Here is a 17,887-nt window from a genome sequence, read left to right as displayed (position 1 = left end):
GGTCACGGGCAGAGACGAGGTCGGACAGCAGACCCAGTGACGGGCGTCCTAAGGAGGCCCTGTGAAGGCGGGGATCGCGGGAGAGTGGGACGGGGGGTCGGAGCTGGGAGCTGTGCCCGCGTCTGCAGCGGGGGGTGGGGGTGGGGGGCCGAGGACCTCAGCAGGGGTTGGCAGGGCAGGAGGGAGGCTCCCCTGGATCTGCGCCCCAGCTCATGGTCAGGTAAAAAGCACAGAAACCTTCCAGAGTTCTGCGAGCGGCTGGGGAAAGGTGGAAGGAACTCCTGATTTTTGGCCACGTGGGACAAAAGCACAGGGGACCTGGGGGCCCTCTCCTGGGGACTGGCACCTGAGGCGGGGGCCAAGCCCTCCCACTGTGAGGTCCGTGTGACCGGAGAGGGGCTCATGGGGACCCCTCCCCCCGGCCTGTTGTGGGAAGCGTTGGTGCGAGTGTGGACAGTCTCCTCGTTCTGTGGTAGTAACATAGATCATTGAATTATTACTACTACTACCTGCTGACTACCTTTGATTCCAGGGAGGACTGGCAGCCACCCGAGGCACCTGCCGGTTGCCCACGGTCGCCGGAGGCTGCCCAAGGCCACCTGAGGCCGCCCACCCAAGCTCGCCAGGTGGGAGTTCAAGCTGGTTCGTCTGCTCTGGGCCCAAGGCCAGCGCCACAGCTCAGGGAAGCGGACCGATGACACAAACCCCCCTTCTCAGTTATCCCCTCTTTATTTCCACATAAAAATCCCCGAAGCTCATGGAGATGACGTTTGAACATCACGACAGTAATCATAACGGATCGTTTCTAAAAACCACAAAACTGGCCGTCGTCATGGGCGTGTGACCCACGACTTAGGATGCATCCCATGTGTCCTGGGAGGAAAACCGGCGTCCCTTTCCGACGAGGTCCGGGGTCCGCTGGTGTTTTGACCACGACCTCCCCGGACACAACCGCCGCTTGCAAAGCCACTTCTGACACGTGGGCAGCAGGCGGCCCGGACGCGGTGGCCCCGGTCTGCATGGAGCTGTGTGCTGAGACTTCTCGAGCCTGGGGACAGTCCCCCCCCACCCCGGCGTCTCTCTTGATCCCAGAGGGGCTGCCGCGGCTGAGCTGGGGTCCTGGGTCCCACTTGCCCTTCGTCTGTGGCTGCTGGTGGTCCAGAGGGGCAGCGGGCCGGCCACGCAGTGGTTTTGTGAGCGGCCGCAGGCTCCTCTGGGATGGGCGTGGGGGGCTGGGGTCTGCCGCTTCCTGTCCTTCTGTCGCCTCCCTGGGTGCTGGGTAACCGCGGCACGGGGTGGGACGCCTCAGTTCCTGTCGCTTAGCGTGCAGCCGGGCTCCAGCACGTGTTGATCTGGGGAGGGACAGCCACCAGGCCCGGGTCTGGGCCGGGCCACAGGCAGACAGGCGGTGGGGGCCTCTCTCAGGGCAGCCTGGAGAGCCCCCGCCAGTCTCTGCTGCCTCGGGCTGCGGGTGACACCCCTGGGCCTGGAACGTGGTCCTGTCCTCTGGTCGGGACACATGGCAGAAACACACATTTAATCCTGCCCCCCAACTCAGGCCCCCAGCATCCCCACCTTCCGTGGGCAGGGCTGTGACCCAGAAGATGCAGGCCTAATCTCGCCCAGAAACTCAGCATTTTCCAATGCGGGGGGGGCAGTTCCCCAGTGTTCCCTGGGGTTCGCGGTGGGTCAGTTCCTGGATGCGCAGGGCAGGACCCTCTCCCGCGCAGCAAAACGCTAGGCATTCTTTTCCCTCAGCACCAAACACCACTGGCTCCCTCCCGTCCTTGGAATTACCCCCAAACACCAGCGTCCCAGGTCGAGAAGCATTTGAGTTGGCCACTGAGGCCGAGAACCTCACACTCAGCACAATCTTGGCTGCTAAGAAGCCGGCTACAGAGCCAGGAGGGGCCCGGAGAAGGTTCCCCGTCGACTATCACTGAGATTTATATAAATAGAGACTCAAAGATCGGAGGCGACTGCACAGGACCACAGTTTGCAAGCACTTCCCACCCTCCTCTTAAATGCCTCCACGGATGGGGAACTCACTACCTCAAGCAGCCGCCTGACCGCTGTTTGGGCTGCATCAGAAAAGTCTTTTGTCCAAGGTGAATTGTCCTCCTTTGACGTGAGTCCCCAGAGCTTCCAGGCCACAGGGACTTCCTTTCCCAAGTGCACTTCCAACTACCCAAACCTCTAATACCCTGTATCTTCCTTCCTGCAGTTCAGAGCCCACTGCCCTCGACGGGAGCCTGAGGGATGCGTCCCAACCCTGCACTGGGGGGAAACAGGCAAGTGGGGACACCACTCTCTCAGTAGGAGGTATTGACCAGGACTGCCCTGGGGTGTGGCATCCATGTTAGACGGGCTTGAGAATGTTCTAGAAAGGGAGGGGCGGTAATTACTGGCAGCTCATTGCTGCGACAGGCTCTGATGCTCCCAAAGAAGGGGAGTGCTGTACGAGACGGAGCGGGGGAGCCGGTCAGATGAAAACCCACGAGGTGGAATGACAGGAGGTCCCCGGGGCACGGCACTGCTGGGGGCGGAGCTTCCAAGCCTGATGCCCAGAGTGGCAGGGGCTGTTCTAGGAGAAAAGGCACAAGAACAAGTCCAGATCCGGCCAGGGAGCTGGTGGGCATCGGTGGCTCCAACATGGGCCCGCTGACAAGCAAGAGAAGGGTCTCGAGTCGGGACTGTGTGCAGTGGAAGGGGACTCTGAAGCCATCCAGGACACCCAGGCTGCGCCCTGAGCTGCTTGCCCTTGGCTGTGAGCTCACGGGCGTGGAAGGGCGGAGGGCTGAGAGCCAGGTCCTTTTCTGGAACACACGAATACTGCGTTGTTTAAAAAAAAAAAAAAAAAATTTCAAGCAGCTAAAAAGGAGGCTGGGTTTCAGAGATGGGCGGAGGAGCCGGACATGCTCCCAAGACGGGGCGTGGGACGAGGCGGGGATGAGGTCCAGGGCCAGAGGGCGTCTGACAGAGGTTTCTTGGCATCTGGAATCTTCTTTCTTGTCCTTCTCTGTGTTCTTGTCACCTCAGGACAGGCTAGAGAGGGATAAACACAGCTCAGGTCATTATTACTGCTTTTCAAGCGGCGGCCGCGTGTGGAATCCGGCTTCGGTGTCCTCGGCACAAAGAGCGGTACCGCTGTCTGCCCCCGACTCTCCCCGACTCTCCCCGCACCGTAGCAGAACGGGCCTGGGGCCGGCGCCTCTGGTCAGACCAGAGGGAAGTTCCAAAGCAGCCCCTTTGTCCTTCAAACCTCCATCCGTCATCTGCGCACCTCCCATCTGTCCGTCTGTCCATCCATCCGTTGTTTCCTACAGTTTCTTCTTTTGTGTCTTTATTTTATGTTTGAAGATTTTATTTATTCATTTGCGGAGAGAGAAAGGGGAAGAGGAGAGGCCGAGGGGGAGGGAGTGGGACGCGCAGACGCTGTGCCGAGCAAGGAGCCCGAAGCGGGGCTCCATCTCCTGACCCCGAGATCACTCACGACCTGAGCCGAGACCAAGAGTCGGACGCTTCCCCGACCCGGCCGCCCTGGTGCTCCTGTCTTTAATATGTTTACGCATCTTTAGTTCACCAACCCTTCCTGAGGCTTCCCAGGAGGGCCTGACTCTGCCGTTTGTTTGCTGTGTCCGCTGGCTTTCTCTCATGGTGCGTGACTTCCTTGCCTGTTCGGTGAGTGTGGACGGAGCCCCCACCCCGGAGGACAGGGCTTGAGACGGTCTCGGGGATGCACTGAGAACACGTTTCCACTCAGCGTGCCCAGGGCGGGGCTGGCCGAAGGCCATGTTCTATGTTTCTCTCTCCACTTGGGGCTTCCCGGGTCGAGTGGGGGGTATTAAGGTGGACGGTTCGGCCATGTCCCAGATTTGGGGGAGAGGGTGTGGTCAAGGGTTAGCCCTTAACACTGCCCATTCCAAAAGGGGTAGCCGGCTGAGTCCCAGATCCCGGGAGGTAACCCAGTCCTTGGAGTGCCCAGCCGAGCAAGAGGGTCTCTGTTTACCCGGGGACCTTGGGTCGTGGGAGAGAGTCCGTGCTGACAGTGTGATTTGGGGGGGTGGGGATCAGCCCAACCTCTGGGGGGTGATTAGCCATGCCTAAGGGACTGCCCCCACAAATGCCCTGGACACCAAGATGCGGGGGAGTCTCTGATCGGAAACATGTCCTGCGTATCGCCACAGGCTGCTGGGAGAACTGGGTTCTTTCTGGTAAGTCCCCGGCAGGTGACAGCCGGAGGTTCACCCCTGGTATCTCCGGGGCCCTGGTTTCGCACACCGTCGCTCACTGCTGATGCTCCCTCCACTGCATTAAACCACAATTGTGGGGCGCCTGGGGGGTTCCGTCGGTGAAGCGTCTGTCCTTGGCTCAGGTCAGATCCCGGGGTCCTGGGATCGGGCTCCCTGCTCGGCGGGGAGCCTGCATCCCCCTCGGCCTCTGCCTGCCGCTCCCCCTGCTTGTGTGCACAGGCTCTCTCTCTCTCTCAAATAAATGAGTAAAATCTTTAAAAAAAAATTTTTCTAAAATCCCCAACCAACCACAATTTTAAGTACTACAGCTTCGCCGAGTTCCGTGAGTCCATCCAGCAAAGCTGAACCTGGGGGTGGTCTCCATGACCCCCCCATGCACAGAGAGGCTTCTCCTGGCATCTGGAGCTGGTGGGGACCCTGGGACAGGCCGCGGGCCAACGGTGTCCCCGAGGCTGAGTAGGAAAGCCTGGGCTTGGGGTGCCCGGCTGGCTCAGTCCGTAGAGCACAGGACTCTCAGTCTCAGGGTCGGGGGTTCAAGCTCCATGGTGGGCTCATTGGAGCCTGCTTAAAATTAAAATTAAAATTAAAATTAAAATTAAAATTAAAAATAAGTAGCCCAGGCTTTACGGGACCTGGTTGCAGGTGGGGGTCTCAGTCAGGGCACCACGTGGCTTAGCTCTGGGGCCTCATGGCGATGGCGTCCCCTGGAGGTGTGCGGGGACAGGCTGCCTGCTGCAGCGGAGACCCCAGAGTCCTGGGAGCAGACGTCTCTCTGGCTCCCCGGTACAGCGGCCCTCGGCCCGGGTGAATCGTGGGGCCATTCTCCCGCAGTGGGGACATCTCCACCGGGACATCGGGACAAGCAGACACCAAGAAATGGCTTTGCTTCCCACTCACCTTGTCTCCTGGTCTTCTGTGCCCGGAGCAGACCTGCGGAAGAGAGACGTCTTAGCACGATTTGCCCATCTGGGGAGCCTCGGCATCCGGCCGGGAGCCCCACGAGAGCAGGACACGGAGGGCCAGATGCCGGCCGGGGCCGAGCGGGGAGGTGGGGAGAGGGAGGGCCCCGAGCCAGGCTGGGCTTTCCACCGCGCCAGCGCGAGGGGCCGGAGGACTTGCAGGGGCATTTGCTGGGTGTGAAAAAAGAAAGGGGGGGCATGGGAGCAACAGCTTAATGGGGGTGGGGTCCCCTCTGCAGCGCCGGGACATTCTGGATGTAGCGGCGGGTGCGGGTGCCCAGCTTTGCCTGTGCCCCAAAGGTCCCTGGAACGTGCACTTAAAAAACCAGAAGAAGCCCTGGGAGAAGGCTTTTACAAACTCTTACCAGCTGTTAGTTAGTTAGTTACTTAGTTTACTTATTTATTTATTTTTAAAAGATTTTATTTATTTATTAGACAGAGATCACAAGTAGGCAGAGAGGCAGACAGAGACAGAGAGAGGAGGAAGCAGGCTCCCTGCTGAGCAGAGAGCCCGATGCGGGACTCGATCCCAGGACCCTGAGATCATGACCTGAGCGGAAGGCAGAGGCTTTAACCCACGGAGCCACCCAGATGTCCCTGTTTATTTATTTTTAAAGATTTTATTTATTTATTTTTTTTAAGTTTTCTCTACGCCTAACATGAGGCTGGGAACTCACAGCCCCGAGATCAAGAGTCCCAGTGTGGGACGGAGCCGGCCGGGTACCACGACTGTTTCAGTGGAACTGCTGGCCTCTGTGGGTGTCCCTGTGGGGCCGGCCCGGGCTGGACGGGAGAGGGACCCCGACTCCGAGCACCCACTCATGCCGGCCACCGCCGCGGCGCTCTCAGTCCCCGTCATGACAGTGCTGTAGTCACTCTTACCGGCCGCCTCGCCCGTGGTCACCCGCACACTCACCTGTCCTCTGCCGAAGCGGCCTCTGGCTTCTCCTCGGCCCTAGGCAGGACGAACTCTGGCGGCGGCCTGGCGCTGGGGACAGAGGGAGACAGCGAAGGTGACCAGCCTGCGTGGCCCACCGAGGCCCCTGAGGGCAGGCGTGGAAGGCCCCCGAGGGTGCAGGGATCCCCCGCGGGTTACTGATGGCAGAGGCAGCCCTGAGGAAGGGGGTGCAAGTGGGGGCACGACGGGGAGCAGAGACCCCGAACATGGGTCCCAGCTCGCCGTCCCGGACACCTCGCGCCCTCGTCCCGCGGACGCGGTCACCCTGTGCCCTGACTCTGGCTTGCGGGGCGGGTCTCTGCTCCCTCCTTGGCTAAGGCGTGGGAGGCCAGGGGCAGCCCTCGGGGACACAGGGACACAGAGAGACGGAGACGGGGAGTTTCCTGTGCTGTGTATGTCACTACAGTGAAGCACAGAGAGAAGAGTTGGCTGGAAGGCGGCGGGCGGGGGAGGGAAGAGGCGGCGAAGGCTCGGGCTGGTGCGGCTGCTGCGTCCCGCTGCCCTCGGCCTCCCTCCGCGCGGCCCACAGCTTGTCCTGACCAAACGACCCCGTGGGAGGCCACCACGCCTCTCCTCCTGGCAGGGCTCGTTGGCCCGCCTCACTCGCCCCGCCGCAGGGCCCGCTCTCCTTACCCGCTGAGGTGTCCCTCTCCTCGGCCTTTCGAGGACCCTCTGGACCGGGACTCTGTCTTAGCCACCTGCTTCCCCGAGGCAGGCAAGGGCCTGGCCATGACAGAGAGCCCCAACCCTCTCCCAGACTTGCTGTGTGGCCTTGGGCAGGTGCCTTGCCCTCTCTGAGCCTTGGATCCTGGGGCTGTAAGATGCTGTCCGGAATCCTGGCCCGGCCCTGCTCTGGGGTGTGGGAGTGCAATAACCCGGAGGTCCTGAGACCACCTTTCACGGTTATGCTACGGAGGAAAACGGACCCGGGAAACCAGTGGGGGAGGCTGGATCCGAACCTGGTCTGATTCAAAGCCCCCAACAAGGACGTGTGCACGCGCATGTGTGTGTGTGTGTGTGTGTGTGTGAGTGAGTGATTGGTCCCCGTTGAGCCGAGGCCACCAGCTGCCCCCTCACTGTGGGCCCAGCCCCAGCCCTGACCCCACCCCGACGTGACTGCCCCCCGCACAGACCTCTCTCTCCTGGCCTTGAGCCTCTCCTCCTCGTACCTGGAAGAGAGAACGTAAAAATGCATCAGACGCGGCTCCCCTCCCTGCCTCGATGTGCTGCCCGGGGACTCCCTTTCCTCTCGGGAACGGAGAAACAGTCCCAGGACTGAATTACACGCCGGGCGTGGGAGCCGAGAGACGGCCGCAGGGGACAGTCTGATGGTCTTTGTCCCGTCTCTGCAGCAGCCGGGCAAGCCCCCAGCCCTCCACCCCCACCGAGCAGGGAGTACCTGTCTTGCTGGCATATTCCAACATCTGGTAGAAATAATTCAGCAGATTTTTATTTTTTATTTTTTTGCTCTGATTCAGCCCCAGCAACTACACGGCGCCGTTAGAGAGCAGCACCCTCGCTGACATGCCCCCTCGGCAGGGCCGTCCTCTTATAAAAGGCTGGAGAGTAGATATTCTCCAGTTTGTAGGCCAGTTTCAGCCACAACTACTCATTCAGACGTAACTCAGAAGCAGCCACAGCAGATCCATCCGTGGATGGGCGTGGCTGTGCCGATAAAACTTTATTGGTAAAACAAGCTGTGGGCCGTGGCTCAAGGAACCACGTGGCCGCTCATCTCACCTGCGGGACCCCAGGGGGAGGGGCGTGGGGTATGGGGGCGGGGACACTCACACGGCAGATGGGACACTCACTGTAGCACGCACTCCGGGATTTGCACGTGTTCCATGGGGATGAGCTGTTCCAGGTCTTCTAGGCTGTGCACGTACTGGATCTTGTTGATGAATTTGACGCTGGCAGGAGGAGGAGGAGGGAGAGGTCTGCAGCCCGGGCCCGGAAGGAGCGCCGGCCGGCAGGGGTGCCCAGCACCTTCCATCAAACCTCTGTCCCTGCCCAGGCTAGCCTCTACCCCCGGCCCTTGTGAGGTGGACAGAGCCGCACCCGGGGTCAAGGGCAGGGTCCCTGCCGAGCTTTGTCACCAGCTGCTGCTTTGAACTCCCGGTTACTACTATTTTTTAAAGATTTAATTAAACCCAAGTTTGGTACGATGCAGTATATGCTTTTTTTTTTTTCAAGGTCAAACAATTTCTCTAAGAAGACCTGGAGAATACAGCCCTACAGAAAATAAAAGTCATCGAGCAACAGTATAAAAATAAACGTAAGCCCAGCATCTACTGATGTGTGCTATGGCGCTTCCTATCTATTTGTAGGGATGAGATAAAACTTTGGCTCGGCTTTCCCGCGGCTGATGCGAAGGGAGACACGTGATGAATTACACCGTTCATGGTGTCCGTCAGGGGAAAAGCAAGCCATTGCTCAGCAGAAGGCCGCTGGTGACTGATTAGGCGCGACGGACGTTCCCCATGGAGAGTCACCACGCGGCCGTGTGTGGCGGGGTGAGCAGCAGCAACTGCTTTCGTGCAGTTCTAAACACTTTTTAATAAAAAGAGAAACCAACCCGGTTATTTTTGGAGCCCGGGGTCTCTCTCCTGTTGTCACAAGAAGGGCCCGCGGGCAGGGACTGAGCCTCAGACAGGCAAGAATCGCGTCCACACTGCCCGGCGCAGCGGGCTCGGAGGGTGGACCGAGCTGATTTGTGAGTAAGGGATTTAGGGTGTGCAGAGCCCGCACCTGCTGCTCCAAGCGCCGGGCTAGGAATAAGGGCGGAAAGTCCGGCTGCGGCCACCTGGTGACACGCACCACCATGCCTGTGCTCGGACACGGATGTCCGAATCCCCGTGGTGACAAGGCTCTGTCGGCCTGTGGGGCCAGCCTCCTGTCTCACGGGTGGGGGCGGGGGGACCCCCAGAAGGCAGAACTCCACACCGGGGCGAGGGGCAAAGTGTTTACGCTGAGAGGGAGACGCTCCCCGAGGGTGGACCCTTCCTCAAGCTCATCCCACGTCACTGCCTGGGAATGGATGTGAAGGGTCTTCTTTTTTTTTAGGTTTATTTACCTAAGTGATCTCTACGCCCCAGGTGGGGCTCGAACTCACAACCGTGAGGTCGAGAGCTGGACCCGTGCTCCACTGCTCACGCCAGCCGGGCGCTCCTTGAAGGATCTCGATTCGATTCAATGCTTTGAATCATGGTAAGTTAAATATCGGGTTTATGCGATTGACTGGGGGCGTTTCACACGACTGATTTTGTTTTACTGGACGTGCACATCGGGGGTTTTACTTGGTGCAATAAAGGGTTAACCGGCAGGTTGGGGCGCTCAAGCCCCACCCACTGCAAAGAAGGAACGGAGACTCCATGATCCACGGTGGGGCAGGGGGCTAAACCCTGGTGAAAACCTAGGAGAGCAAGGTCCTTCCTCTCTTATTGCCACACATCATCCCGGGGACGATCGAGGGCTTTGGCTACCCGCCGGCAGGAGCGGACACCTTTGTCCTTGGTCACCTTCCCTCTGTGTCCTGTCTCGGTGGCAAACGGTAACAGCTCTGCGTTCTGCGAGTCCTTGCAGGGAATCGTCACAGCCGAGGTGCTCTCGAGGGCCACCCAGCACAGCCCGCTGGTGACATTATTGTCGGGAGGGGCTCAGACCCTCCTGGCGTCCTCAGGGTCCCCGCGCAGACGCTGGGGTGGACGGAGAGGGACTCACTTCTGGGCGGCTGGGGTGGGCTAGCGACCTGGCTGCACGACCCTGGCTGGGTCCCGTGACCCCTCTGAGCCCCAGGTCCCATGGGATCGCAACAGCATCAGCCCCTCAGGGGGTGGTTGTAAACGTGGAGAGGTTTCCAGCACTTACTAGGGGGAGGGCTGCCTGCTAGTGTTTTTCCTGTGTTCCTCCCTTAATAACAACACGTGGGACTGGAAACGGTTTACAGCAACAGCACAGGGGCGCCTGGGTGGCTCAGGCGGTTAAAGCGCCAGGTCCTATTCCCAGGGTCCGGATGGGGCGGGGGGGGGGGGGGGGGGGGGGGGGGGGTGCAGGCTCAGCCCGGAGCCCGCTTCTCCTTCCCTCTGCCTGATGCTCCCCTTGCTTGTGCGCATGCGCACGCGCTTTCTGATAAATAAAATCTTGAAACAAAAAAGCAATAACACACAGTCGGCGCAGAGCAGCTGCCCAACACAGATGACAACAGAGGACGCGCACGACCCGGAGGGTCTGGCGCGGGGGCAGCGGTTACCTGATGAAGGGGCGGGAGATGGCCAGCACGGTGCGGATGAACCAGGACGGGTGCACGATGATGAGCGACTTCAGGTTTTTCCGCAATCTGGGGGGGGCAGAGGAAAGGCCCCGGGGAGGGCGGAGCTAACAGGTGCCGCCTCCCGGGTGCTCCCTGCTGACTGCAGGGTCGGGTTTCCGGGTAGGGGGTCGCGGGCTGTGAGGCTGGGCCCTGCGCCGCCTGTGGCCGGCCGCCCTGACGTCTAGTCCCCGAGCAGCCTCCCATTCCCGAACCATCTCCCGGGGCGCCCCGGTTCCGACCGCCCGCTGTGGTCCTCAGCAGGCGGGGTGAGGACCGCGCCGCCTCCCAGGGGACCCCGGGGCGCCCCGCAGCCCGGCGCGCACGCACCTCCTGTCGATCATCTGGTAACACTTCTTCAGCCAGCCGATGCCAGGCATCCTGCGGCGGGGCGTGGCGCCGTTCAGGTAGACGATCATGTAATCTTCGGCCACCAGCAGCTCCAGGCTGCTGATGACGTACCTGCTCACGGGGGGCGTGGGGGGGGGCAGAGTTAGGGAGCCCCCGCCCCGCGCAACGCAACCCCTGGGGCACATGCTTGCATGCGCCTGGCCATCCTAGACCCTGCCCCCAACATCAGTGTCAGTGTCCAGAACCATAGCGCATAGAACCACTCTCTATACTATGGCACACTTATTAGGCACCACGTGTTTTACAGGCATGAGCTCATCAGGATCTCCGGGAATCCGGACAGTGGGGAGGGGTCTCACAGTCCTGGGTACAGCCCAGGGAACGCGCACCCCCCACTGGACAGCTCAGTGCACAGATGTGAGGGGTCTCAGGCCTGTCCCTGCCTCCACCCTCCCTGAGGGATTTTAGAAAAATCCTTTCCTCTGGCTCAGCATCTACTTCCCCACCTGTAAGCCAGGTGGGGTGGGGTGGGGTGGGGTGGGGGGTGGGCTCCCTGGTTTGGGGGGCCTCTTCCTGCGCTGACTGGTCATCCTCTGAACCAGCCGGCACCCCAGCCCCACTGGGTAAGAAGGGAATCTTCCTAAGAAGGCACATAGAAGCGATCTTGATCACGGAGCCCATTCTATGACCTGCCAGGGCTGGCGTCGGTGTCTGTCATCCCGCAATTTCACCCGGGGGTCCCTGGCCTGGTGACGTAACCTCCCTGGGTCTCAGGTGCTGCCCCTGTAGCCTGAGCAGCCATGGCCCCTCCCCCCAGGGCCTGCGGAGCGTGGACTCTGTCTTCCCGTAGGAAGCGCTGGGCCCCGAGGCTGGGGGTGATGATGGCCCATTCCAGCTGCTGAGGGAACTGTGGGCGTGGGCCGGAGCAGGGTCGGGGGCCACTTACAAGAAGAGGTTCTCCATGATGTAGTGGTAGTCGGGGGAGCTGCTGTCCGGGAGGAAGCAGGCGGCAAACACGATGATGGCGTTGAGACCTTCGCCGTAGTACCCTGGGGAGAGGCGGCCAGGGAGTGGCTGGCGCTCTGAGCTGGCCCCTGCTCTAGCCCAGGCCCCCACCTCCTCGCCAGCCAGACCCCTTCCCAGAGGGTACAGCTCCGAGTCTCAGCACCTTGGTTGGGGGAGCCAGCAAACCCCTGAGTGCGCCCAGCCTGTCCCTGCCTGCCCCGAGTCCCCGCCCCAGAGACTTAACATCCCTGCGGCTCAGATAAAGAGACTGAGGTCCACAGAGGGCCTCTGATGACCCACAGTTGGCTGGCGGGAGCCGGGAGGAGCCCGAGGGCTGCGCTCTCACCTCCGTGGGTCACTACCCTCATGTAGGGCCGGATCATGTGCAGGTCGATTCGGTGCTCCTGCTCTCCGATGATCACCGTCCTCCACAGGCGCCCATTGGCGGCACTGCCGTCCTCCGCGGCACCGTCCCCAAACAGGTCTGCGCTGTCCCCGGGCATGTTCTTGGCGGCAGCCACGGGGGTGTCATCTGGAAGGAGGCCATGGTGAGCATAAGGGATGCCTGAGTCCAGGCCTTCTGTCCTCCTGCCTGGTCCCCTCTCCCCTGCTGCCGGTGGACGCGTGACCCTCATCTTTCTCCCGTGACACTAGTCCACGTGCTTCTCCCTGCCCCGAGGCCCTGCTTGTCCGTTTGCCCCTCCTACTCTCCCTCCATGGCTCAACCCAAATGCTGCCTCCTCCAGGAAGCCCTCTGGGGCTCCCCCTTTGCTGGCTTCGCAGAACACTCTGTTGGTTTTGAACTCAGAGCCTCTGAACCCCGTAATGCGCAGGGAGGTGGGAGCAGTGATGGAAACCCCCAGCGCGGGAAGCCCAGGGCTGGGCGTGGCTGAATTCCAGAGGTAACACCGGGGGCGCCCAGGGGGCTCCGTCAGTGAAGCGTCTGCCTTCAGCTCGGGTCACGATCCCAAGGTCCTGGGATCGAGCCCCGTGTCGGGCTCCCTGCTTAGCGGGGAGCCTGCTTCTCCCTCTGCCTCCGCCCCCATCAAATAAATAAATAAAATCTTTTTAAAATAAACAAACTGGTAACACTAATTCTTCTTCCTCTTTGCACTGCAGAAGACTCGGGGCATCCTGGGTGCTGAGCGGGTCTCCTGGGCCCTCCACTCAATGCCGGGGCACTCCCAGTGTGACAGCCCCAGACATTCCCAGACAGGGCCCCATGACCCCTGGGGCAGGACCGCCCCTCAGGCGAGACCCCCGCACCCCTCACCCTACTTCCCTCTTAGCACCGGCAACCAACAGCAAGGAGCTCGTGCACGTGTTGTCTAGCGTCCGTCTTCCTGCCAGCCAGACGCCACCTCTCCCGCCACATCCCCGCTACCCTCCCGGGCCCTCCGTCGGGACCTGCTCCTGCACAAATTGTCCCCCACACACCTGTGCCACCGGTGGGAAACCCTTCACTTTGGACCCGGTCCTCGAAGTGAAGGTCCTCGGTCACATTTGAGAACCACGCAAAAGCCACGAAAACCCCGCAAGTCCACCAGAGAAATGCGTGGGGTGTCGCAGCAGGGGACGCACGCTCTGGGCACTGCTCGGCGAGCCGGGGTTGGTGTCCCCGGCCGAGCCCGAGGGCATGGAGGGAGCGGCCCGGGCCTCACCTTCCCACTCCAGCTCGTTGCCATTCCCCAGAAACTCTAGCGAGTCAGTCTCGTCGGGGGTCTCGATGTCGTCCACGTTGATGTCCAGGTCGTCAGGGGTGTCCAGGAAGTCGTCGGACAGCAGCGAGCCCTCGCTCTGGTCCAGGGAGATGTTGATCTCCGGGGCGACCAGCGTCTTCCGCTTCCGATGAGCTCCGTTGAAGTTCAACGTGTTGGGAGGGGCTGTTGGGAAAACAGGAAAATGAGATGAAATCATTGTGGCTTCTTCTTTCTTTGTCCCCCTCCCCGTCTCCTGACCTGGCGAGAGCTCCGCCCCGTCGTGTGGAATGGTGACAAGTCAGAGGCCGTCCTTGGGGGCAGGCAGGGTTCAAGGCTGCAACATTCTACCCTGCACACACGTCGCCTCTCTGGCTGCCCGATGGGACTCAACGCGGGTGGAGCCGGGTCAGCGTCACGTGGACGGCTGCGGACCAGCCCCCCGGGCAGCCTTCCCCGCTCTGGACCCACCAGTATCCACGAGCGCTGTTGCCTCTGGATACGGCAGCAGAGAACGCCCCCCGTGCTACTTGTTACCTCCCCATGATGTTCACCTCTTTAATGACCGACACGGACCACGCCACGTGGGCCAGGCCCTCTGCGAAGTGCTCTCAGGTTGCAACTTGGCAGGACCCATGTGAGGCAAGTTCTGTTATGACCCCCTTTAGCAGGTGAGCAAACTGAGGCCCGGAGGGGGCGGGTCCTTCTAGATCTCTCCGGAGCTGGTCAGGATGGGCGTGCCTCATGGTTTGAGCTGCTTTCTCCTGGACAGTCCTAGCTGGGACTCTGGTCTCCTTGTAAAACTGACGTCCCTCTCCACCCTGGCTGGCTGCCTCCCAGGGGTTAGAGCGGATCCCACAGCGAGCTGCGAAGAGCTGGCCCCACGGGGGTGATGGAGGTTACCTTCTGTTCGAGGAAAGGGCTCCCCACCCGCAGTCCCCAAGCCAGCTAGAGGGAAAGAGTCTACCTTCCCAGAGACCTTGGGAAGTCACCCCCAGATTCACTGGTGGACAGCGAGCACGAAGCAAAGGAGCCCGTGGGAGAGCCCACATTCAGCGCTCCGTAAGTAAATGGACGAGCTCCTCGCTTTTCTTTTTTCTTTCAATTTCTCCAGCCCTACGCTGGAAACGGGGCTCCTGCTCCCTGAGCGGGTAGAGCTGCGGGTCACAGCACGGTGGCAGGGAGCCTGCGGGTGTCCACACAACACTCTCCCCCAGCAGGGAAGCTAGGCAGTGGCGATGCCCCCAGCAGGCCTGCAGGAAAGAGCACTGAGCCAAAGAGCGTTGTTCTCCAGCCTTAAAATCCAATAGAATTTGGGGCGCCTGGGTGGCTCAGTGGATTAAGCCGCTGCCTTCGGCTCGGGTCATGATCTCAGTGTCCTGGGATGGAGCCCCGCATCGGGCTCTCTGCTCAGCAGGGAGCCTGCTTCCCCTTCTCTCTCTGCCTGACTCTCCACCTACTTGTGATCTCTCTCTCTTTCAAATAAATAAATAAAATCTTAAAAAAAAAATCCAATAGAATTTGCACTTAAAAAAACAAAAAAAAGCCCAACAAAGTATATCCTGCCAAGCTTCGGACTCGCTGGGACGGATGATCCTTTTCTTTCTTCCCATTTCTCCTTTTTGGAATGAGGCTATTTATGCCTGACCTGTCCCATCACCGTATGCTGGAAGTAGAGAACCTGTTGGGTGTCGCATGTTCACAGCTGAAGAGGGATTTTGTCCCCAGATGAACCACACCCGAGTCTTCCACCTCTTAACACCCCTCAACTGATTAGATGCAGCCCACCCACATTACGGTGCAATCTGCTTTATTCAGCATTCACTCATTGATGGGTTAATCTCATGAAAAAAGTGACTCTCAGGGGGAACATCTAACCAGCACGTCCTCTCCATCTCCTGTACTAAATAAATCTCACCAGCAAAGTCCCTTTGGCCGTGCGAGGGCACATTCGTAGATTCCAGGATTAGGATCTGGATATCTTTGGGGGCTCTTATTCAGCCAGCCACACCTAGGAAGGGGGGTACGTTACGACGCAGCCCTCACTGTACAGAAGTAGGAGACAGAGTCGAAAGGGGATCAACCCAAGATCTGGGGATGTGACAACAGCAGGCAGAGCCTGGTGCTCAGGTTAGGAGGAGGACTGGTCCTCTCGGGTGCCCCAGAAAACTGGGACAAGTTGGTCCCTGTCTCTGGCTCATAGGCAGATCTGGCTCTTAGTGCTGTGTGCTGTTGGGGATGTGGCTGTCCCTCTCTGGTCAGTCTTTCCTCTGAAAAGTTGGGCGCCGTGGTGAGCCACACAGGGGAGATGCAGGCAGAAGGGGGCCCTCCAGTAAGACTCTGAACAGATGCCACGGAGGAGAACACATGTTCAGGGAAGCTCCTCTCGCTACCCTGGACCCCCTATCTCTGAATTCTGGGGTCTGGAACCGCAGAGCCCTGAGCCTTCCTGAGTGCTTAGGGCAGCAGAGCCTTCCCAAGACTGACTGTACTGGGTACCCCCTGGGCACTTTATACATGTCAACTCATTAAATCCTTACATGCCCCTTTCTTCAGGAAGCTCACTACCTGAATTTAACAGATAAGCACTTGGAGGCACAGAGAGGCTGAGCAACCAGCTCAAGGACACACAGCAACACCACGTGCCAGCTTCATGACCGGGCCCACACGTCTCTCACCCACAGTGGCTGTTTTCCCTCCAGGCCTCCAAGCAGAACAACCCCCTTCCCAGACACTCTGCCTGGGAGGCATGGCCTCTGATCCGGCTATAGTCTCAGCCTCAGGCAGAGCGAGATCTGGAAATAGCGTGCCCGCTGCCGCATGCTTAAGGGGACACTTACGGGACGTGTCTTCCGTGGGGCTGCCGAGAGGGTCCATCCCTGTCTCTTCTGGGAGTGGCCTGCAGACCCCGCCGAGCGCAGACATCCGCCACCGGAGCACAGGGAGCAAACCGCGAAAGACTCGGTTAGTTCTGGGGAGTCACCGGGACGGAACGCACCTGGTTGTCAGCCGGAAGATCGTAACACAGGAGAGCTGGAGGGCTCCCTTCAGGTCGTCTCGTGGACATCAGGCTGTTCTGTCCTCCTTTTGGAGGCAGAAAGCCAAAACCCAGAAAGAAAGAGGGTCTCATGCAGGGTCACAATGTCTCTTTGGAACAGACGCAGTGCTTTCCGGGGGGCACCCTGCCGAGTTGGGTCTCCGAGGAATTTTGGCTACTAAATGTGGCAAAAAGCTGTCGAGGAAACACGACCATCAGCCAAAAGAGCTCGCCGTGGTCAGCGCCTGAACGGTTCGAGCGACAGAATACATCACGGGGCATCGGACTATAAGCCAGAGGTATAAAATAGAGCGTCCGTGAGTCCATGAAGATGTAAATAAATGACTGAATAAATAAATAGGGAGACGAAACAAAATTTCAGTGCAGATGTCCCACGAATGTCAAGGGAGTCCTTCCTGGAAACGGGGGCTGGGGAGGCGGGGCAGCATGCGAATGGGTAATGAGTGACCAAGCAGGGGAGACACCTGACTGCCCACCTCAGCCAGGGGACCGAAGCAACGTCTGGGTGACAAGCCGTCCCCCAAGATGGTGTCAGGAGAAGGACACTTGACTCGGGGATCTTCCTCCCCAAACCTATCCCCCCCGGGGTCTCACCATGAGAAAAGCCCCAGACAAATCCAGGGAAGGGGCTTCCTACCAAACCCTGCCCTGTCCCCTGTGCCACCACCAAGGGGCACCAAAAACCAGGGAAGTCTGAGAAACAGTCCCAGCCCAGAGAAGCCCAAGGAGATGTGAAGACTCTGTCACGTGGGAGCCTGAGACGGAAAAGGGACACTGGGGGAAACTGAGGAAATCGGAATAAATTGTGGACTTTGCTTACTGAGAACGCATCCATGTGGGTCTATTACTTGTAACAGAGGCAGGTACCCTTCTAAGGCAAGACGTGAATCACAGGACAAGCCAAATACAGAATATATGGAAACTTTCTGTAATATTTTTGCAACTCTTCTGTAATTCTAAAACTTCTTCCCTTTATTTATTCATTTATTTAGAGAGACACATGGGGTGGGGGGAGGGGCAGAGGGAGGGAAGCAGAGCGCCCGCTACGTGTGGAGCCTGCACCGGGCTCGACCTTCTGAACCCGGAGACAATGATTTAAACCAAGATCGAGTTAGACTGAGCCACCCAGGTGTCCCTGTAAATCTAAGACCCCTAAAAGGGCAAGTGTTTTTCTTTTTTAAATAATGCCGCCAACTATGCGTTTGTATCCCTTTAATCCTCGGCTGAGTGTGGATTTGCAAAATAAGACCTTTTTTTAAGATTTTATTTATTTATTTATTTGACAGAGAGACAGAGAGAG

General features: G+C 59.5%; 1 protein-coding gene across 1 annotated transcript in view; it reads right to left on the bottom strand.

Annotated features, from left to right (window-relative positions):
- Nucleotides 1–716: 716 nt before the first annotated feature.
- Nucleotides 717–17,887, bottom strand: part of ATCAY (ATCAY kinesin light chain interacting caytaxin) — a 27,911-nt gene continuing 10,740 nt past the window's right edge. Inside the window, exons 3-13 of the mRNA XM_059388657.1 lie at nucleotides 16,370–16,428; nucleotides 13,494–13,715; nucleotides 12,179–12,364; nucleotides 11,774–11,876; nucleotides 10,807–10,938; nucleotides 10,420–10,506; nucleotides 7,982–8,080; nucleotides 7,304–7,339; nucleotides 6,129–6,200; nucleotides 5,151–5,183; nucleotides 717–3,045 (exon numbers count right to left, since the gene is read on the bottom strand). Coding sequence (XP_059244640.1) covers nucleotides 3,036–3,045; nucleotides 5,151–5,183; nucleotides 6,129–6,200; nucleotides 7,304–7,339; nucleotides 7,982–8,080; nucleotides 10,420–10,506; nucleotides 10,807–10,938; nucleotides 11,774–11,876; nucleotides 12,179–12,364; nucleotides 13,494–13,715; nucleotides 16,370–16,428 — 1,039 coding nt within the window. The 3' untranslated portion in view covers nucleotides 717–3,035. The remainder of the gene's footprint in view (nucleotides 3,046–5,150; nucleotides 5,184–6,128; nucleotides 6,201–7,303; nucleotides 7,340–7,981; nucleotides 8,081–10,419; nucleotides 10,507–10,806; nucleotides 10,939–11,773; nucleotides 11,877–12,178; nucleotides 12,365–13,493; nucleotides 13,716–16,369; nucleotides 16,429–17,887) is intronic.

Source organism: Mustela nigripes, chromosome 2 (assembly GCF_022355385.1).
Source record: "Mustela nigripes isolate SB6536 chromosome 2, MUSNIG.SB6536, whole genome shotgun sequence".
Lineage (NCBI taxonomy): Eukaryota > Metazoa > Chordata > Mammalia > Carnivora > Mustelidae > Mustela > Mustela nigripes.
The sequence above is the reverse complement of the archived record's forward strand: the minus strand, read 5'-3'. Positions and strand labels throughout refer to the sequence as shown.